Source organism: Tasmannia lanceolata, unplaced genomic scaffold, assembly GCF_043159265.1.
Source record: "Tasmannia lanceolata isolate RefF3 unplaced genomic scaffold, GAP_Taslan_0.1 ptg000025l, whole genome shotgun sequence".
In the NCBI taxonomy this organism is placed as follows: domain Eukaryota; kingdom Viridiplantae; phylum Streptophyta; class Magnoliopsida; order Canellales; family Winteraceae; genus Tasmannia; species Tasmannia lanceolata.
This window is the reverse complement of record NW_027518702.1, coordinates 7,220,573-7,243,619: the sequence shown is the minus strand read 5'-3', so window position 1 is coordinate 7,243,619 and position 23,047 is coordinate 7,220,573. Positions and strand designations below refer to the sequence as shown.

The 23,047-nt window shown below is 38.1% G+C and overlaps 1 protein-coding gene and 1 pseudogene across 4 annotated transcripts in view; both read right to left on the bottom strand.

Moving 5' to 3' along the window:
- Positions 1–1,574: 1,574 nt before the first annotated feature.
- Positions 1,575–2,237, bottom strand: LOC143857603 (secreted RxLR effector protein 161 pseudogene; annotated as a pseudogene).
- Positions 2,238–6,798: 4,561 nt separating this feature from the next.
- LOC143858065 (uncharacterized) overlaps positions 6,799–23,047 on the bottom strand; it is a 29,080-nt gene continuing 12,831 nt past the window's right edge. The window contains exons 6-11 of one of the 4 annotated variants that reach the window (XM_077368657.1): positions 19,499–19,618; positions 18,405–18,581; positions 11,378–11,452; positions 9,055–9,183; positions 7,875–8,227; positions 6,799–7,551 (exon numbers count right to left, since the gene is read on the bottom strand). In XM_077368657.1, the coding sequence (XP_077224772.1) occupies positions 6,949–7,551; positions 7,875–8,227; positions 9,055–9,183; positions 11,378–11,452; positions 18,405–18,581; positions 19,499–19,618 (1,457 nt within the window). In that variant the 3' untranslated portion in view covers positions 6,799–6,948. The remainder of the gene's footprint in view (positions 7,552–7,874; positions 8,228–9,054; positions 9,184–11,377; positions 11,453–18,404; positions 18,582–19,498; positions 19,619–23,047) is intronic. The other 3 variants (XM_077368658.1, XM_077368659.1, XM_077368660.1) reach the window with 3 other exon arrangements.

Below are 23,047 nucleotides of genomic sequence, written 5' to 3'. Positions count from 1 at the left end.
GCGTGGTAAATGTTGTATTCACCTATTTGTTGTAAACCAATAATAAAATTGGAATGTATAGAAGAATTGTTAGTGAGATATAAGCATGATTAATAAAGCCGAAACTTGTTCCACAACCGAACAAAACAGTAAGAGTACTGTGTTTATAAACAAAGTAACAAACTTGAAAGAAATCAAATAATGAAGTGAGGTATGGTTTACCGAATCTCCTTAAAGCGATTTGTTCCTGCCTATGGTGCTTTGCAGATAATGAACAATGCTTCCCAAGATACAACACTTCCAACCAGGCTTGATTAGCACTATCAAACTTGGGCGCGATCGAAATTTACTTGGATCAGCACACTCAGAGAAAACACTTGGAAAATTTGATTTGATATCAAAAGGATGATCAAAAGATAATTTTCTTTCAGAGAACAACTCTTTCTGCAGAAGAAAAAATCATCTTGGATGAGAAATTTGTTTGTTATTTATAGAAAACGAATGAACATGTCTTTTCACCAAAAAATTAAATGAAGAATTTGTAACTGTCATTAAACCATTAAACCATTAGATAAAACATGAGTTATCTAATGGTAAGTTACAAAGGAAATAATGGACATGAACCATTAAATTTGTAACTGTCATTAAAGGACATGAGCCATTAAACCATTTTAAGTTACAACAATCCATTTTAAGTTACAAAGGAAATAATGGACATGAGCCATTAAACCATTTTAGGTTACAACAATCCCCCACATTTAATGGATCAACAAGGGAATTTTGAGTGTATCTGTGGAAGGACACTGCATCAAGATAGGTAGATTTCGCTTTGAACCTTCTTTAGTGATAGCCTATCGGGCTTACTTAACTAGTGGATGAACTATGCCTTGAATCGCTAGTTGTTTGTGTAATCCCAGACAATAGACCTCACACAGAGCTCCTCCAATCCAAGATTGGTTTTCTGTTGTGTTCATTATTTCGACCTTGAACCTCTCGGGATTCATGCGTGCTTTAGAAATTCTTGCCTTTAAAGAATTTTATAGAGTCGGCCAGCTCCACGCATATAGGTGCATTCCTATCAAAGGTATCCTACTATACCTCACTTAGTGTACCAAAATATTGGTTTTCCAAGATATAGGAATCATTAAACGCTTAGGGTATCCTTAAAACGTTGTAGGTAGCACTCGTGCATCATAGGAATAGGAAACAGTGCTCACATTAGAGTTTTCAAAATTTACGTTTTCCTATTGAACCTAGTCCACGGGATCTCCAATTGTTAGGTTAGGTTTCCACCCTGCTCTTTATTGGGTTGAGGCTTTTAACCCCATTCCCCTCGATGCGCAGTTCACTTGCTCTCTCGACAAACCTTTTGTTAGCGGATCCGCGATATTTTCCTTAGACTTCACAAAGTCTATGAAAATTATACCATTCGAGAGCAACTGCCTCACGGTATTGTGTCTACGACGAATATGTCTAGACTTACCGTTGTATATTACATTTTGTGCCCTTGCAATTGCTGCTTGATTGTCGCAGTGTATGCAAATTGCATGCATAGGTTTTGGCCATAATGGAATATCCTCCAGAAAATGTCGAAGTCACTCTGCTTCTTCACCAGCTTTGTCTAAGGCGATGAATTCAGATTCCATCGTTGAGCGCGCTATTAAAGTTTGTTTAGAGGATTTCCACGAAACCGCAGCTCTACCTAGCGTGAATACATATCCGCTAGTCGATTTCGATTCATCAAAATCCGAAATCCAATTGGCATCACTATAGCCTTCCAGAACAGCCGGATATCTGCTATATTGCAGAGCATAGTCTTTAGTTCTTTTAAGATAACCCAACACTCTCAACAAAGCATTCCAATACTCATGACCAGGATTACTTGTGTATCTACTCCGTTTACCAACTGAATACGCAATATCCGGTCTAGTGCAATTCATGATGTACATGATGCTACCAATTACTTGAGAGTACTCCAGCTGCCTAATACTGTTTCCAGTATTCTTTCTCAGAGTTAAGTATGGAAGAAAATGATTATTTTTTATAATTTTTATGCCAAGTATAACATCAGTAACACCTAAATCTTTCATCTCGAAGTTCTTTTCGAGGATCTTCTTGGTTTGTTCAATAACTTTCAAGTTATTACCAAGAATCAACATGTCATCGACATATAGACAAATGAGTACACAACCATCCGAATTGGATTTAATGTATACACATTTGTCACACTCATTAATTCTATAGTCATTTTGTATCATGACTCAGTCAAATTTCTCATGCCATTGTTTAGGAGCTTGTTTAAGTCCATACAATGATTTGACAAGTCTACACACTTTGTGCTCTTGTCCTTTGACCTTGAAACCTTCTGGTTGTTCCATATAAATCTCCTCGTCAAGATCATCATTCAAGAATGCAGTTTTTACATCCATTTGATGTATCTGCAAATTATATAGCGAAGCTATAGCAATTAACATCCTCACTGATGTTATTCTTGTTACCGGTGAATAAGTATCAAAGTAGTCTAGACCTTCTTTTTGTCTAAACCCTTTTGCTACTAGCCTTGCTTTGTACTTATCAATGGAACCATCAGCTTTACACTTTCTCCTGAAGATCCATTTACAACCAATTGGTTTATTTTCAGGGAGAAGATCAACCAATTCCCAAGTATGATTGCTTAGGATAGAATCTATTTCGCTATCTACAGCTTCTTTCCATAAAGGAGCATCTGGAGTTAACATAGCCTCTTTAAATGTTTGAGGTTCACTTTCCAACATGTATGTTAGAAATTTAGGACCAAATGACTTTTCAGTTCTTGATCTCTTGCTCCTTCGAAGTTCAGGCTCATTTGCCTCGACTTCCTCATTCTCAGAATTAGATTCTCTTGATCTTTTCTGAGAATGTTCACCTTGATCTCTCTTTGCAGGATATATATCCTCAAAGAATTCAGCATCTCTTGTTTCCATGATTGTATTAACATGGATATTGCTTATTTCAGATTTGTGAACAAAAAATCTGTAAGCAGTGCTATTTTGAGCATAGCCGATGAAAATACAATCAACAGTCTTAGGACCCAGACGAATCTGTTTTGGAGGAGGGACTACTACTTTTGCAAGACACCCCCACACTTTTAAAAAGTTAAGGGATGGAGCCCTGCCTTTCCATAACTCATATGAAATCTTACTTGTCTTCATGTGGGGCACTCTATTAAGAATACGGTTTGCATTTAGTACTGCTTCCCCCTACAAGTTCTGAGATTTTTCCAAGAATTTCCAAATTATTTTGATTTTTACCGATTTTCCATATCTTTGGGTGCTCATAAGTCATAACTCATACATTTAACATCCGATTTATGCTGAAACCCAATCCGGCCGCCGGAAACTTGTCGGACGATCATCGAAGATCTAGGTCAAAAATCCACTATTTCTTATTTCAAAGGCTAAAACCGAATGATCTTGGTGAGCCCCAAGGAGTCCAAGATCAAACATGGAGATCTTCCAAAACACTAATAGACCTTGGGTTTTTCAAAGATCAACACTATTTGGAGAAGGGATCTTTACCTTGGATCACGATTTCCGGTCTCCAAGATGGTCCCTCCACCTTCTCCCACACGAAAACGCTCCTCTACGGCTATAGCACAATTAGATTAAGTTAAAATTTGGAAAAACCACCCAAAATTTGTATTTATACGCATCTAACCCGAGTTTTGCAAAAAGAAAAAATCACCCTCTTTGTCTAAAGAGGGGGACGAATTTGCTTAGGGGTACTTTGGGGTGTTTCATTCAGTCTGTTAAGAACCATATATCTTCATCACAAGTTATTCAAGCCCAAGCATCGGGGAAAAGGTGGACGAAGTTTGTGGTTCACATCAATCTTTGTTCTTGGATAAAAAAATTATCAGGGAAAAATTGGTGACCAGTAGAAAAGATAATTTCATGGATAGCAAAACCGAATAAGTGATTGGTCTCACTCCCCGACCCGGGTTCCTAGACCGGCGCACAACAGCCTGCTACATACCCGTAGGGTCACCCCCACAAATACGCAGGGCTAATTAGTTCTATCTTCATTCATCGATTTAAAAGAGCTATCTAAAATTTGCAAATTTTAAAGGGAAATGATATTTACGCCCCTTTCATCACCGGGGACACCCATTTGCCAGTGTACTTTGCAATCAAAGCCACTGGATTTTTTTGACATAAAGTACATCATCTCCCTTTTTGCCATTGATACACTGACGTTGGGTGTCCCTGGTGATCAAAAGGGGCGTAAATATCACTTCCCATTTTAAATCATAATGAAAAGCTTATTTAAATAACATTAATCCATCCCCATTAATAAATCTAAAAAATCCTCAATGATCATAATATTTAAAACTACAATTCACCTCAATAAGGAATAATAAGTGGTTCCGAAAATGAAATAAGGAAACTAGAAGGTCTTATCAAAGCCGGATCCTCATCCGATCACCAGTCTCAAAATTTGCATCGTTAACCCCACAACGGATCACGTAATGCTCCTCTGGATCTGAAAATTGTTAACCACATAATGAGCACAAAATCCCAATAGTTATTAAATGAAAGTTTGAAGGAATTACTTCAATTGTAGTCGTATCAAAAAGCATCGACAATAAAATTTGATTCGATAATCAATCAAATGAAAACCAGTTTTGTAAATTTTTCTGGTGAAACCTAGTTCAAATGAAATACATTTCAAGTTATTTCTATCATTTTAAAGATGGAAAATCATCGGAAATCAGAATCAATCAATACATCACTCATCACTCGTCAGTCTTCTTTGAAAGCAAATATCACACACTATTAGCAAGTAGTGTACTGTTCGCACGGACTAACAAGTCTAATAAGTTGCGCAATAATCAATATCAACATCCACACTACCAAATCGATACTGGTGGCCCGCCCCACATGGCAAACGGCTTTGCACGTAATACACAAACGGCTAAGGATGACCACCTCGAGGTGTGGCGAGTGTCAACGTTATTGGCTGTCCAATACTCCAAACCAAGACTAAGATCGAGTACAAGTTATCGGTTTTCCAACACTCAATCCGTGATTTCACAGGTGATTCATCGTTAGGCTCAAAGAAATAATGGAAATTTAACAATTTAACTAACTAGGTGGCTTTCACAAAGCATTTTTATCATACCATAACTAGTTTAGAGAACTATGTCAAGTTGAAAAGCATCATACATGAAGTCAATATTAATGCCATTTGGTGCATCAAAATCACATGAAATCCGCTAAATGTACATTACACACACATATAGAGAATAGTCCTCGCCAGTGGGGCACACAAGGCATTAGCCTATTTGAACATAAGAACTTATATCCCGCCAATGGAGACATACATTTGCCCTATCGACAGGTATATGTGAATAAGAACCAGGCATTAGTTCCGACATCGTGGACCGTTGGTGCAAAATAACGTGTTATTAGAATCGTGATATAACGCGGTATATTATATTATTATAATTATTAAGATATGACGTAGTCGATGACCGGAAGTGCTATAAGAACTTCGCCCCATTTGACCCTTTGTATGTCTTCTCTTCTGAACTCCGACCTATAAGAACCCCGGCATGTACACTTATGATTACCTTCTTGTTTAGAGACGGACTATTTACTTTGTCCTCCATTTTGACTACTCAGAATGTATGGAACTTCAGTATTTTGACTTGCTTTGCTTTGTTTACAATTATCACTTTTGAACTCGTTACTGGTATGCTCAACTCACACTGAATTAATTGGTTAATATGTACTGAGCTTCGGCTGACTGTGGTTTAACAATTTTCAGATATTGATCCTCGTGGTGCGGATGAGGGGGCAGAGGTGTAATATTTTCCTTTACTAATTTCCAACTCTAGTTTAATTTTTCTAAGACATTGAGTATTGTTTGAACTGATGTATAAGACTATGTTTTATTATTACTTTGGGTAGAGAGAGAGAGAGAGATTAAGTGAGGATGAATTTGATTATTTTAATTCTTGTAAGACCTTATTATTGCTTAGAATAATTGCCACATATGGATTTGATAACATTTTGCTAGCCTTGTATACTTGTAGAGTCTTCTTTGCAGATATACTGCGCTGCCATGTCTTAAGCCGTGTACACGGTCTGGGTGCGTGACAATGGCTATTCAAATCCACCAAGATCCTTAAGCAATACTTGTATTCATGTTAAAAGAAGAATTTGAGTATTTACCCAATTCCCGGCCCTACAAATCTTTCTTTACTTGGACCCATTACTGGGGATCACGTAGTCCTACTAATATTTGGATCCATTGGTGGGGCCCACAAACCTCCATTAATATTTGGATATTTCAATGGAGCCCATAAAGGCTTGTGTCGATTACTGGAATCTAAAATTTCAATGGAGCCCATAAAGGCTTGTGTCGATTACTGGAATCTAAAATCAGAATAGGTGTTTGGTTATGTTTCCGCTGATTCTAGCATTTGGAAAAAAAAATAAAAAAATCACTGTTACGGAATCCTCTAATTTGATTTCATTCGATGAGGTGGTATTCTCGATACCCGTTAGCACAAAAAAATCCCTTGAAAACCTCTCTCTCTCTCTCTCTCTCTCTCTCTCTCTCTCTCTCTCTCTCGCCGTGTGATGACTTTGAAGTTCTTATAAAGCTCTCAACAAGTCCACAAGAGCCTGAACCTCCCTTTTAGTGAAATAATTTATGGCCACCAGATATATTCATGTCTATTGGATGAATTGGGGAGACTTATTTAATTATGTCAATAATTCATGATGAAAATGGCCGAGGAAATTTTACAGAAACATAAATTTACTAGAGAAAGGTTTTCAAGAACAATACCCACCACCATAGTCCACAAAATACAACACTCAAGCAAGTGAAATGCACACAAATTACTAATATCTTAAGCAGATTTTGGCCTACCCACTCCAAGATAAGAAAAACATAAAGAACTATAAAAAAAAACAAAAACTAGAAAGCAAAAACCTTACAGGTGGGTTGCGGTACTTTTTTAAAGGTGGCCTTGACAAGATCTAAATAGAGTGGCCACTGTACTGCTGCAAAAAACACAATGGGAACGCATGCAACAACATATATGGGGAATGCAGCATACTTTACCTCCTCTTTAAGCATAAAGAAATGGCCACCACAAAAGGAAATCAGCATGGCAGTAACAGAGATGAAGAGACCAGTGAGGCCTATTATGAGCTTCAATGGCAAGTCCTGCTGAAAATCCTTTACTTGGTGTCGAGACGTGAGGATAGAGAGGAACATGGTGAGGGAGGTAACAGAGAAGCATAATGCAACAAGTGAACATATGATAAAGACGTTGAATGCGGGCTTTCCTTCAAGTACAGGAATGCCACTATCTTGTTTCACACCACCCGGCACAGTGGCCGCCGTTGCAAAAGCCACAGTGGCGATGAGAGCCGCAACCACCGAGCATGAATTAGATGTATTAATTAACCACTGACTAGCTTCCTTAACCAACTCTTCGTGTGTCTCAGTGAAGATCTCCATGGGAGTCTTGTTGTCCTTGTTTACGCGAGTGATTGGCACGGACTCATTGACGAACTGGATTGTTTAATCAAAGATGCAACACGAAATTTCGATTGGATTAAGGAAAATGATATCCTGACTAAGAGTAAGACCCATATGAGAGCCCAACAATGATAATGTGCCATGTGTTTAGATAAAATCTTTTTTTTGTCGATTTTCCTAAACCCAAGGGATGGCTTACATCACTTGTGATGTTTTGGCCAGAACCCATTTGATGTTTTGGTCTTACTCTCGGTCTTGCTAGCATTACTCATAGATTAACGTAAATGAGGGGGGTATTTTTTAGCCATAAATCCTTGGGGCAAATAATTCTGAGAGAGAGAGAGACAGAGTTGTACCTTGTACCACTTGATTTCCCACTGCATTTGCAGAGCTGCACCAGGAATGCGCCATGGCCTAGCCTCGCCTAGTGTTGCAGCTAGGTGGAGGGCGCTGTTCCCCCTTTTATCCGATTTTCGAAAGACACTTCCCTTGCAAATCTTTTTCTTAGAAATAATCTCATCGATAAGGGTATACACATTGGGTTGCCTATTCTCTACCGCCAAAAGAACTATATTTTTACCGTCTTGATCAGTGTCATGGATTGCCACAGGGAAAGTTTCTAGTATTTTCTTCACTATCTCATGCACCCCCATCTTCGCTGCAACCAGGATCGCTGTCTCTCCCTTAGTTATTGTCACTCCCTGAGCTGCTATATTGTTACAAAGCCAACAACCAACTATGTTAAATCACTTGATAGAGGCAAAGTGTGACAAGACACACACACCTAGGGAACCTAAGAGTTTGCATAGGGAGCTTACCTATGCAAAATCCTTACTGCTGGTGACCGGAAAAAAAATTTCGGCAAGTGGGTGGTAATGTTTTGTTCCTGCTCAACCAAAGAGTAACCCCCTACAGTTTCAAGTCGATCCGACGGCCGGAGAGAGAGAGAGAGAGAGAGAGAGAGAGAACACGGAGCTTTCAAAGTTGAGTGGTAGTTTCTGTAAAGTTTTTGAACCAATAAATTTACAGAAACTAACACTCAACTTTGAAAGCTTCGTTCTCCCTCTCTAGCTGTCAGATCGACTTGAAACTTTAGGAGGTGAATCGTCGATAGAAGAGGAACAAAATGGTACTAGCCACTCGCTGGAAAACTTTTTCAGTCATCAGCGGTAAGCAATTTTCTGAGAGTTTACATCGGTAAGCTCCCTATGGAAACTCTTAGGTTTCCTCTCTCTCTCTCTCTCTCTCAATATATATATATATATATATATATATATATATATATATATATATATATATATATATATATATATATATATATTGAGAGAGAGAGAGAGAGAGAGAGAGTTGCACCAGGAATGAGCCATGGCCTAGCCTTGCCAAGTGTTGCAGCTAGGTGGAGGGCATTGTTCCCCCTTTTAATCGATTTTCGGAAGACACTTCCCTTGTAAATCTTTTTCTTAGAAATAATCGCATCGATAAGGGTATACACATTAAGTTGCCTATTCTCTAACACCAAAAGAACTATATTTTTACCGTCTTGATCAACGTCATGGATTGCCACAAGGAAAGCTTCTAGTATTTTCTTCACTATCTCATGCACCCCGATCTTTGCTGCAGTCAGGATCGCTGTCTCTCCCTTAGTTGTTGTCTCTCCCTTAGCTGCTATATTGTTACAAACCCAACAACCAACTATGTTAAATCACTTGATAGAGGCAAGTGTGACGAGAGACACACACACAAACTCTTAGGGAAGCATAGGGAGCTTACCTATGCGAACTCCTTACCACCGGCGACTGAAAATGTTTTATGGCAAGTGGGTGGTACTGTTTTGTTCCTCTCCGTCCAAAGAGTCACCCCTGAAGTTTCAAGTCGATCCGACAGTCAGAGAGGGAGAATGAAGCTTTCAAAGTTGAGTGATAATTTCTGTAAATTTTTTGAACCAGTAAATTTACAGAAAATGCCACTCAACTTTGAAAGCTCCATTCTCTCTCTGGCCTTCGGATCAACTTGGAACTTTAGGAGGTGACTCGTCGGTAGGAGAGGAACAAAATCGTACCAGCCACTCACCGGAAAACTTTTTCGGTCGTCGGCGGTAAGTAGTTTTCCGAGAGTCTGCATAGCTAAGTTCCCTATAGAAACTCTTTGGTTTCCTCTCTCTCTCTCTCTCTCTCTCTCTCTCTCTATATATATATATATATATATATATATATATATATATATATATATATAGGGGGGCGAGGTTTCTGAGCTATAGCTCAGCCTGAGCAAGCCACTATAACTACACCATCTCCACGTTGTTTGACTCATCCAACCCATTCATTCCATAGAACCTCACATAGATAGGTGTTCCTAACAAACCATCTTCATACAATCATCCTAACCATTTGATCTGTAGAAGCACAAAATGGACCCACTTTGTAGCCGTCCTTTTTAAACTTCCACAAATCAACACTTACCATCATCCTATGGAGATGATTTCTTAGGGACACCCTGTTTATGCTAGGTCTTATAGAATCAATATGTAACATAACCCAAATAACATAGCTACCTACGCTATTTATAGTGGGTTGCTCAGATAAGCTTTTTTTTATGGGAGAGAGAGGAAGAGAGAGAGATACTAAGTATTTTTTGTTTTTCAAGTGTCATTCGTCTTTTTCAAGAAAAGATTTTCCTGAATAATATTTTCCCCTACACTATGTTTAATTGGGATGGCCCAAGAATATATAGCATGGGTAAGACCCACCATTTTACACTTGTTCTGGTGGGCCCATCAACTCTATCCAAACTGATGCATATCGTGGGACCCACTATTTTACACATTATGTTGTGATGAGGTGGGGCCAATATTTAATGACCATGGTGGCAAGCATGGGGTCTCAGGGTGAGCGATACCTCAGAAACCTTTTCCTAAATATATATATATATATATATATATATATATATATATATATATATATAGAGAGAGAGAGAGAGAGAGAGAGAGAGAAAACGGTTTCTACACACATGTGTAGATAAGTTATCTACACACTAGCTTAAAATAGAGTGAAGGCCCACATTGTTTGGGTGATCCAAACCATTCATTTGATTGGCCCTCACATAGATAGGGTGTCTACAAAAAATCAGCTCCATAGGATCATCCTAACCCTTCGAACCATGGAGGCAAAAAATGGACAGATTTGTGAAGGTTTATACACGTCCATTTTACCTCCACAAATCGTAGGGTTTGGATGATCCTATGGAGCTGATTTTTTATGGACACCCTATCTATGTGAGGGCCAATCAAATGAATGGTTTGGATCACCCAAACAATATGCCCTCCATTGTATTTTAAGCTAGTGTGTAGATAACTTGTCTACACATGTGTGTAGAAACCGTTTTCTCATATATATATATATATATATATATATATATATATATATATATATATATATATATATATATATATATATATATATATTTGTGTGTGTGTGTGGGGGGGAGGGGGGGGGGGGAGGAGGATTTGATAGCAACCATCATAGAAGGCATTTCGTGGATTGGCTGTTGTTTGTGAGAGCCACACATGCTCAGATTTTGTCCTGGCTGATCTCACATGCAACAGCCCATCCATGAAATGTCTTCTGCGATGGTCGCTTGCAAATCCCGGAATATATTAATGTACAAGCATTTTGCTTCTTGAAATATTCATCGCCATTCTATAAGATAATTCTAACGTTACCATTACTTAAGCGTACACTTTGCATATAAGATTCAACTTTTAATTACTCGTGGTTTCTTTTCAATGAAAATGTCATCCAATCCGTGCTTGCACAAGCACTCCGACTAGGGGGTGTGTGGAGAGAGAGAGAGAGAGAGAGACCTTTTTGGAGGGTAGTAGAAGCAGTAGTCTCGTATTGAGTGGCCGCATTACTAGGCCCTTCTTTTTTTATCTCTCCTAGAAATATTCAACAGCCAAAGCATCTTGTCTCAGTTAGTTGGTAAATCAAAGAAATTTATATTGGTAATAAATCGCATAAAAGCATAGAAAAATTATACATGCCCACTTTTTTTCTCATATAAAATTGACTGCATCTTCACCTTCTTCTTTTTTCATTTTGTAAAATTCCTATGCGACGCACTTTTTCATGAAAGAAGAACAACCTCCTATAAAAGAAAAATTATTCAAATTTTAATTTCTCATTGTTTCTTTTCAATCCAAAACGGCTTCCAACACATGCATTGCACAACTACTAGTGTGTGTCTAGAGCGGGGAAAGGGAGACAAATAACTATATATATATATATAGAGAGAGAGAAAACGGTTCCTACACATATGTGTAGATAAGTTATCTACACACTAGCTTAAAATACAGTGGGGACCACATTATTTGGGTGATCCAAACCATTCATTTTTAAGGCCCTCACATAGATAGGGTGTCCATAAAAAATCAGATCCGTAGGATCATCCTAACTCTTCGAACTGTGGAGGCAAAAAATGGACTAATTTGTGAAGGTTTAAAGACATCCATTTTACCTCCACAAATCGTAGGGTTGGGATGATCCTATGGATCTGATTTTTTGTAGACACCCTATCTATGTGAGGGCCTTTAAAATGGATGGCTTGGATCACCCAAACAATGTGGGCCCCCACTGTATTTTAAGCTAGTGTGTAGAGAACTCTCTACACATATGTGTAGGAACCGTTTTCTCATATATATATATATATATATATATATATATATATATATATATATATGAGTAAAGTGTTCCTACCCGATCGAGTAGATAAGTTATCTAGTCCGTCGGCTTAAAATACAGTGGGAGCCCACATTGTTTGGGTGATCCAAACCATTTATATGATAGGTCCTCACATAGATAGGGTGTGACCTAAAAATCAGCTCCATAGGATCATCCCAACCCTTCGATTTGTGGAGGTTCAAATGGACGAGTATAAACATTCACAAATCTGTCCATTTTTTTACCTCCACAGTTCAAAGGATTAGGATGATCCTATGGAGCTGATTTTTTTGGTACACGCTATCTATGTGAGGATCTATCAAATGAACGGTTTGGATCACCCAAACAATGTGGGCCCACTATGTTTTAAGCCGACAGAGTAGATAACTTATCTACACGATCATGTAGGAACACCTCTCTCTCTCTCTCTCTCTCTCTCTCTCTCTCTCTCTCTATATATATATATATATATATATATATATATATATATATATATATATATATATATATATATAGAGAGAGAGAGAGAGAGAGAGAGAGAGAGGAAACTGTTGGTGAGCTAGCTTGCCCAATCACATGGGGGCCCACTTTGTTAGGATGATCCAAACCATTCATTTGAAAGTCCCTTACATAGATGGGAGGTGTACCAAAAATCAGCTCCATAGGATCATCCTAACCCCTCCATTTGTGGAGGACAAAAATGGGGTAGATTTGTGTCTGTCCATTTTTGTCCTCCACAAATGGAGGGGTTAGGATGATCCTATGGAGCTGATTTTTGGTACAGCCCCTATCTATGATAAGGCCTTGCAAATGAATGGTTTGGATCACTCCCCAAAATGTGGGACCCATGTGATTGGGCAAGCTAGCTCACCATAAGTTTGGTGAGCTTAAGCTCACCAACAGTTTCCTCATATATATATATATATATATATATATATATATATATATATATATAGAGAGAGAGAGAGAGAGAGAGAGAAAGAGAGAGAGAGAGAGAGAAAAGGGTTTCTACGCTAGAGCGTAGATAAGCTCCATTTTTGGTGGGATCCAAAAATATATATACGCTAGAGCGTATATATATATATATATATATATATATATATATATATATATATAACAAGGTGGGCCCACATTTTTGGTGGGATCCAAAGTATTCATTTGATGGGCCCATTCATGGATAGGGTGTCCACCAAAAATCAGCTCCATTGGATCTCCTTAGGGTGTCCATTTGTGGGGTTAAAAAATGGGTAGATAGTGGACAAACAGTATTTGTCCATTTTTGGCCCCACAAATGGACACCCTATGGTGATCCAATAGAGCTGATTTCTTGTAGACACCCCATCCATGATGGGGCCTTCCAAATGAATGCTTAGGATCACCCCTCCCCAGTGCCCCCCCTTGTTTCTGCACTCAAGCGCAGAAACCTTTCTCATATATGTGTGTGTTATGCATATGTAGATAGAAAGATAACAGGGAAGGGGGAGAGACATGGTTGGTGCGTAGCAGGGGCAGTTTCGTATTGAGGGTCCACATTACTAGGCCCTTCTTCTATTTCTACCTAGAAAAATGTAACAACGAAACCATCTTGTCTATGTTAGTTGGTAAATCCAAATAATTAAAATGATACATCCCCATTGTTTCTCTTCTAAAGAGGATTTCATCTTCACATTCTTGTTTTTCCTTTCCTAAAAATAAGATCTTTGTTTGGGAAACGACTAAGATAAATGGGGTATAAATATTAGGAAAAGGATGGGGGATATTATTTTACAAAATTGTTACACGACAAACTTTTTCAAAAGAGAACAACCACCTCGTACCAGATTCTGTCTTAGTCATTTATTAATCTGAGACGGTTTTTCTCTTGATGCAAATCCTTGGCTCCGATGCCACTTTAATTTAGTGCAAGCGTAGGGTTGCAGATTCTTTGGAGCTCCGGCTCTGAACAAATATTGCATGGAATATTTGTGAGGCCAGTTTTGATAGATGGGTGGGAGAAGGAAAGACTCTAGATGGTGGGAGTGTGGGGGGGATGAAAAGCACCTAAAAGCCACGAAAACAAACAAACAAACAGAAAAAAGCTAATTCTAAATAGTTATTTTCATTTCACTAGTTTTTAGGTGTATAGCTTTGGTAGGAGATAGTGGGTATGGGAAAGTGGGGACTTTAATGCTAGGAAGGTGGTGGTGAGTTTGAACCTCAAGCAACAATAAACTTGCCGGTGACACCAAATGTTCCAATGGAATTTGGGTCTTCCTCTTCTTTGCCGATAGGGGAGCAAGGTGATAGGGGGGTGATGTTGCATGTCAAGTTCAAGAAGATGAGCAAAATGAAGAACTTTGGGGATGAAAATACACTTTAAAATTAACACTCCCCCTTAAAGTGATTTTTTGGAAACTACTTCAAGCTTACCACGAAGTAGCTCAAATGGTCATTTGGAAACTGACTTGGTAAAGATGTCGGTAATGTTTTCTTTGCTCCTCACTTCCGCTACACAAATTGTACCATCTAACACCTTTTCACGAATGAAATGAGGCTCGATCTCAATATGCTTTGTTCCTGCATGACAAACCGGATTTGTGACAAGTTTGAGTGCACTTTGGTTGTCACCAAGAATAGTCGTCGCCTTGTGGATAGGTAAATTAACATCTTCAATCAACCGCCGCAACCAAACACATTCTTGAGACGCAAGAGCGGCGGCCTTATATTCCGCTTTCATTGTTGAAAGAGACACCGAGTCTTGTTTCTTACTACACCAAGAAACACCCGCCGATCCACACAAAAACATATAACCGGAAGTAGATCTCCGATCATCCAAGTCCCCTCCATAATCGGCATCGGTAAATCCATTCAACACAAAACCAACCCCTCTCTTGTAAAGCAACCCAAAGTCAAGGGTAGAATTCACATACTTCAAAATCCTCTTTGCCGCCTCCAAGTGTGGTTTCCGTAGCGCTTGCATATAGCGACTAACAAGCCCAACGGAAAAATAAATGTCTGATCTTCTGATAGTTAAGTAGATGAGACTACCCACAAGAGCACGATATGGCCTCAGATCCGGAAGAAGCTTGCCTTCTCCTCGCCTTATCTTTATGTTGGGATTAAGAGGAGTAGATGATCTTTTACTTTGGTTCATTCCAATCTTCCAACTAATTTCTCCGCATAACCTTTTTGAGAAACTAGCACGCCATCATTCAAGGTCTCCACCTCCAAGCCAAGAAAGTGACTTAGCTCTCCCAAGTCCTTCATCTCAAAACGAATAGATAGCTCCTCCCTTAGCTTTGCATCCTCAACATCATATTGCCGGTTACTATCATGTCGTCAACGGAAAGAAGCATAATGACCGAGCCTTTGTCTTTCTTCACAAATAAACTAGAATCGAAGTTAGAAGCAAAATAACCACAAATTTGTAAGTTTAGGCAATCTTACCATACCATGTCCTTGGAACTTGCTTCAACCCATAAAGAGCTTTCTTGAGCTTGCAAACATGAGTCGGATGATTACTTGAATTATAACCCGGCGGTTACTCCATGTAAATGTCTTTATCAATCTCACCATACAAAAATGCATTTTTCACATCAAGTTGAAACAATTTCCAACATTAACAAGCGGCCAATGAAATTACAACTCGAACGAAAGTCATCTTGGCAACGGAGCTAAAGGTCTCCTCATAATCTTCTCCATACTTTTGAGAGAACCCTCTAGCCACCAACCTTGCTTTGAACCTATAAACACTCACATCCGCTTTCCGCTTCAATTTGTACACCCATTTACATGTAACCGGGTTCACATCATTAGGCTTAGGAACAAGATCCCAACTCTCATGTTTCACAAGTGCATTCATCTCTTCATCCATGGCATCCTTCCATTCTCTCACCCATTTTGCTTCATCAAAGCAAGCAAATATCAACTCCTAAGGAGACTTCATATTAATCGGACTAAGAGGCACCCGATTAATCACATAAGTTGCACAAGCCATACCTTTCGCCCATAAGGCCTTAAGTAAATTCTTTGCATGTAACCAAATTTTACAAGTTTCCACAAGATGCCTAACCTTCCTCTCCGCAACTCCGTTTTGTTGAGGCATATAGGCACAAGTGAGATCCTTTTGGATACCATGCTAACGACAAAACATAGAAAATTCATCGGAAGTAAACTCTCCACCATTATTGGTTCTCAACCGCTTAATCTTCTTATGAAGCACACCTTCAACGGTCTTCTTAAACTCAACAAACTTAGAGAATGCATCGGATTTCTTCCTTATAATATACACCCAAGTGAATCTAGAAAAATCATCAACAAATAACAACATATAGCGGAAGCTGAAAAATGAAGGTGTCCTACAAGGTCCCATTACATCACTATGGATAAGCTCCAATGGGGCCTTACACCTTGAAAGAGACTTGTCAAATGGAAGACGATATGCCTTACCATATTGACAACCCTCACACACCTGTCCACTACCAAAGGAATTCAAATTTGGTAGCCCATTCACTAGATTCTTTATCACCATGACCTTCAATTTATCCATGCTAATATGACCCAATCTAGCATGCCAAATTGAAGCAGCATCATTTGTACTCATTTTATCAACATATAAAGTTGAAACCGATAAAACAAATAAATCATTAACCCTCTTATCGGTATAGACAACATCCGCCTTCAAGCTTGAAATATTTCGAAGAAATTTCACCTCCTTATGCCTGAATAAAACATAATTCCCACATCAACCGCATTTGCAATCGAGAAAAGATTTTTCTTCATACCGGAAACATGAAATACACTTTTAAGTGTAATAGGATCCTCATTTGCACCACCAATGGTAATGACCCTTTCTTTCTCTACCAGATGTATAGTGTTATCCGTCGTGATGATAGCATCGCTGCCTTCATATTTTCGAAACTTTGAGAATTTGGATTCGTCGCCGGTAAGATGATGCCCACAACCGGAATCGACAATCCAATCATCCTCAAAATTGATGGATGCCAAAGCACCCACCGTAGTAGTTTCCGCCACAAAACATCTACCCCAATCTTCTTCATGTTTTGGATCACCAACATTTTCGGCTACATTGCCATCCTTCAATTTCACACAGCAATTCTTTTGTATATGCCCAAGTTTACCACATCGGTAACACTTGATACCCTTTTGGTTTCCATTACCCATAACGGATGATCCTCCTTCATCTCCACCTTTACTTGGAACATTATCTTCTCTTTGTATTTGTTAAAGGGCTTCTTTTTACTTGAAAATAATGCTTCTTCTTCACTCCCGGATATAGAACAACCCGCCATTTGTCTAGCTAAAGACTCTTGTGAAGCAAGAAGATTTTCAAACTCCACCAAAGATGGTTGCCAATCCCATCCTTGAATCGATGTGACATAAGGAATATACTCTCTTTTCAACCCACGAATAACATGCCGCTTCATTCGTGCCTCTGAAATAGGCTCTTCCGGATCCAATAAAGAAATCTTCGAACAAAGTTTCTTGATCTTCAAAAAGAATTGAGGAATAGAAAGTAGTGGGAAAAGTTGTAGCAAACATGTATGGCTCACACATGTGCAAGCTAAGCTAACAAAAGACTAAAATGCTCATGGACACAAAATACATATTTCTGCTCACTACATCTCTCAAAATAAAACAAAATAAAGCTAACCAAAAAATACACTTTTAAATTAACATATTTGTGAGAGCAGTTTTGATAGATGGGTGGGAGAAGGAAAGACTTTATATGGTGAGAGTGTGGGGGGATGAAAGCCACGAAAACAAACAAACAAACAAAAAGCTAATTCTAAATAGGTATTTTTATTTCACTAGTTTTTAGGTGTATTTTTTACGCTAGCTATCTCTACTCCGGCATACTCAATTATCTCCTTCTCACACACTTGGGCACACAAATATTCCATGAAATATATTTTTTCATGGTAGCCAAGCATGGCCTTGATCCCAAATTTGACAAAATAAAAAATGCAAATTATTCAGCATATCTAAAGTTAAAATGGGGCATCTAAGATACAATATTTCCTCAATTATTTGGAGAATTTTGTAACTATGGGTAGATAGATGGATAGATGGTACTTCAAAATAAAATAAATGTTTGAGAAGAAAATTCAGAAAAGGGCAATCAAAATAATTTCATCACTTGGTAAAGGGGTTGGGATGTCATTTTTATACCTTCGGGATCTGACGTTAATGGCAGTGGCAACACCCCGGTGTGTGGGTATTCAGGCGGCGCCCTACCATCGTCTGTGTACGCCCACTCTTTGGCGCGATCAACAAGCATTTCCATCACTTGAACAGCCCATGTGTGCTTCTGCTTCTTCTTTTTGATTAAATCTATTCTCCATATACCTACACAAAGTAATTTTGTAATTAAAGGATTAGCAACAGTTAAAATTTAAAGTAAAGGGACGAGTGTTACTGTTAAATCTGGTTTAGATATCATTATCTTTAAAACAAACTAAAATAACAATGAAATTAGCTAGTTTAACCGAAATTTGAAATACATTATGATAATATAGGTTTAAAATGTCCAAGCGTCATGCACACACAAAGGCTAGCTACTAATATCCGCACGACCATGTTCTGATAATGGGCGGTCTCACTTTGTTTTACACTTTCAAATTGGTTTGAGAACATTTTGGAATTGTTATAACCTAATTGGCAGCTGGTTCAAGAATATTGTAAACCAAAACAAAGCATGGTCGTGCCAATATCAATTCGGTAACACACATTAGTCCATGATATTCATGGGCATAAAATGGTGAACTCCACCCCATCAAAAAATAAGGAGCAAAATGGTGGGCCGTGGCTCATTAAATTATCAGGTGCAAAATGGTATGCCCCATCCATGCTATGCATAAGGTGTAAAAAAATTGTGGAATAATAATCCATGAAAAAAAAAAATCTAAATTCTAACAGGTTTGCAGTTTTCATTTAAAATAGGAAATTTTTTTTATTTTCGATATAAATTTTAATGGAAGAAGAATTTACAAATGCTGAAAATTTAAGAGCTGTTTAAAACATGTAAAACAAGTTGAGTTCATCCCATTATCAAAATAAAGTCATGAGGAGATTGATCACCTAAGCAAATCCATAAAATTACCTTTTAATATGAGTAGAGTCATATCTTATACATGAACAACCTATAAAGTGGGTTATTTCCACTCCTTGCATCAATCTATGCATTAAAAAATGTGCAACCATAATTGAAGGTTATGTGGCCCATACTGTACAAACCTATTTTTTTGGTGAGTTAGTGTACGAACCTATGCCCAGAATAAACACGGAGACATGCCAGCAAAGCTTTAAGAAATGCCTTAAGGTATCATAATTGGGGGGGAATAGCCGATGCTGATTGTTGGGCTTCATAGACCTTCGCTTCCGGTCTGTAGAGAAAATTAGCATAGCATGAGGCATACAATATTATATGGTTTTCTCTTTTGCCATGCTTGTGGACGAAAAAAGAGAGGGGAAACAGGCATAAAATCAAATTTTATGGCCATTTTTACACTAAAAATGAGAGTAAAATTGTTTTTACATCTATTCTACGCCGAAAGAAACTGAGCCTAAATAAGATGTAAAATAAAGATAAAAGTGCCATTATTAAGTCAGGGAGTGTTAGGCCTATTTTCATTCCTTTACAGTCTTATGTTGTTTAAACCCATGCATGTGGTTGGGCCCACTATTCTACACCCATGAATGGTTCCACCATCATCGCTCAAATGTATGCAAAAGGTGGGCCCACCATCTTACAACATGTTTTGATGAGGTGGGTCCCACCACTCCACACAAATCCATGCATAGGGTCACTACAAGAAATACAACTTTAAGCGGCGGTCTTTTAGCAGCGGTCATAAAAACCGCTCCTAAATATGGGTACACAGCAGTGACTTCTGTCGATTTCAATCCAACAAAGAGCCAGGCGATTTCCAGCCAGCTTTGCTTTGAAGAACAACGAACTAGGTTCTCTCTCTCTCTCTCTCTCTCTCTCTCTCTCTCTCTCTCTCTCTCTCTCTCTCTCTCTCTCTCTCTCTCTCTCTCCTATTGATATAGGGAAATGTTATCAGCACATCCATATTTTAATAGCTCAAAACACAGTAACGATTTCTTGTCTCTCTCCCTTAAATTCCATTTTCCTTTTTCAGTTTCAAAACAGTGACGATTTGAGGGGTTTGTGATATAGGCATTTAATGTTTTGATCAATCTAATTTTGCTATATATTTGTAGATACAGAATATAAACTTGTTTCAAAAGTAACCTAACCACTTTCACATCTTCTTTATATCTTTCTTATTGAGGTAATATAAATCTGACAAATTTTTTATTTTTTAATGGAAGACATGTATTTTTTTAGCCTGGGTTTTAGATTATTTAAATGTATGCATAGGATTACAGTTAATGCATTTTTCAGTTACCCTGCATTTCATTGTCCTCTTCACATTTCAGTTGCTCTTCACAGTCATGGAACTCTTGGATATCTTTCTGTTTATTTTTTAGGTTATGATTTCCTGTGAGTTTGAGTCTCTTTAGCTTCATATAGTTTTCTTTCATTATTTATTTCATGAAGGTGACTGTTTAAAATAATATCAATATATTTTTGGAATTTCATTAGGTAATCAAGTTGTGGAAATTATTGGAAGTACTCCTATTACTAGAACTCTCACGGCTAAGTTTCAACACACCTTCAACTTTTGTGTAAGATCTCTCTCTCTCTCTCTCCCTCTCTCTCTCTCTATTTGGGTCGGTAGGTCTTCAAGCATAACTGATGCAGTTTTGTGTAACCTCTCTCTATTAGTTTTTATATGACTTCTCAAGTGGCGGTCCTCAATCTTCAGTTGAGATATTTAATCCTGCTATCTCTTGCATCTTTTGAAATTAGCTTCTTCCTGATTGCCTAATTGAGACATGTTTGACACGAAGTTGTCACGCATATTTGATATGACACTTTTCCTAGAAAAAAAATGTCCATACAGATGTTACAGCTATTTGGAAGGAGGTATGTGGCATGCTTTAAAAATTCTTGAAGGTATCATAAATGAAAATGAGAGAGCGTGTAAAATTTTTTGCCTCCGTAGGATAATTTATGGAGGCAAAAATGGGCGTGTAAAAATCTTCACAAATCTGTCTATTTTTGCCTCCACAGTTTGAAGGGTTGGGATCATCCAATTGAGCTGATTTTTTGGGCACACCCTATCTATGTGAGGGCCTATCAAATGAATGGTTTGAATCACCCAAATAATGTGGGCCCACTGTATTTTAAGCCATCGGTGTAGCTAAGTTAGCTACACGTATGTGTAGCTCTCTCTCTCTCTCTCTCTCTCTCTCTCTCTCTCTATATATATATATATATATATATATATATATATATATATATATATATATATATATATATATATATATGAGGAAAGTGTTGGTGAGCTTAAGCTCACCAAACTTATGGTGAGCTTAAGCGCCCCAATCACATGGGTCCCACATTTTCTGTGGTGATCCAAACCATTCATTTGCAAGGCCCTATCATAGATAGGGTGTGTACCAAAAATCAGCTCCATAGGATCATTCTAACCCCTCCATTTGTGGAGGACAAAATGGGCAGATTTGTGGACAAATAATGTCTGTCCATTTTGACCTCCACAAATGGATGGGTTAGAATGATCCTATGGAGCTGATTTTTGGTACACACCCCATCTATGTAAAGGCCTTTCAAATGAATGCTTTGGATCATCCTAACAAAGTAGGCCCCAATGTGATTGGGCGCTTAAGCTCACCATAAGTTTGGTGACTTAAGCTCACCAACACTTTCCTCTATATATATATATATATATATATATATATATATATATATATATATATATATATATATATATAGGCTTATTGTTCCTGTGCTCGAGCTTAGAAAAGCTTATCTGCGCTCGAGTGCAGAAACAGGGTGGGACCACATTGTTGGGGTGATCCAAAGCATTCAATTGGAAGGCCCTATCATAGATAGGGTGTCCACAAAAAATCAACTCCATTGGATCATCCTAACCCTTTCATTTGTGGGGGGGAAAAATAGGTAGATTTGTGGACAAACAGTGTCTGTCCATTTTTCCCTCCACTATTTGATGGGTTAGGATGATCCTATGGATCTGAATTTTGGTACACACCCTATCTATCGAAGGGCCTTCCAAATGGATGCTTTGGATCACCCAATAAATGTGGGCCCACATGATTTATTAGCACTCGAGCGCAGATAGCTCATAAACCTTTATATATATATATATATATATATATATATATATATATATATATGTGTGTGTGTGTGTGTGTGTGTGTGTGTGTGTGATATCATCCTAACCCATCCAAAAGTGGAGGGCAAAATGGACAGACACCGTTTACCAGAAATCTGCCCATTTTTGTCGTCCACTTTTGGAGGGGTTAGGATGATTCAATGGAGATGATTTTTGGTACACACCCTATCTATGATGGGGCCTTGAAAATGAATGGTTTGGATCACCACAAAAAATGTAGGACCCATGTGCCTCAAGCTCATATATATATATATATATATATATATATATATATATATATATATATATATATATATATATATATATATATATATATATATATAGTTGTGAGCGGCCCCTAATATAAGCTTATATAAGGTGACCGCTAAAAACATGGTGTGCCCACATTTTTTGGGTGATATATATATATATATATATATATATATATATATATATATATAGAGAGAGAGAGAGAGAGAGAGGAAAATGATTGTGAGCGGCTCCTAATATAAGCTTATATAAGGTGACCGCTAAAACATGGTGGGCCCA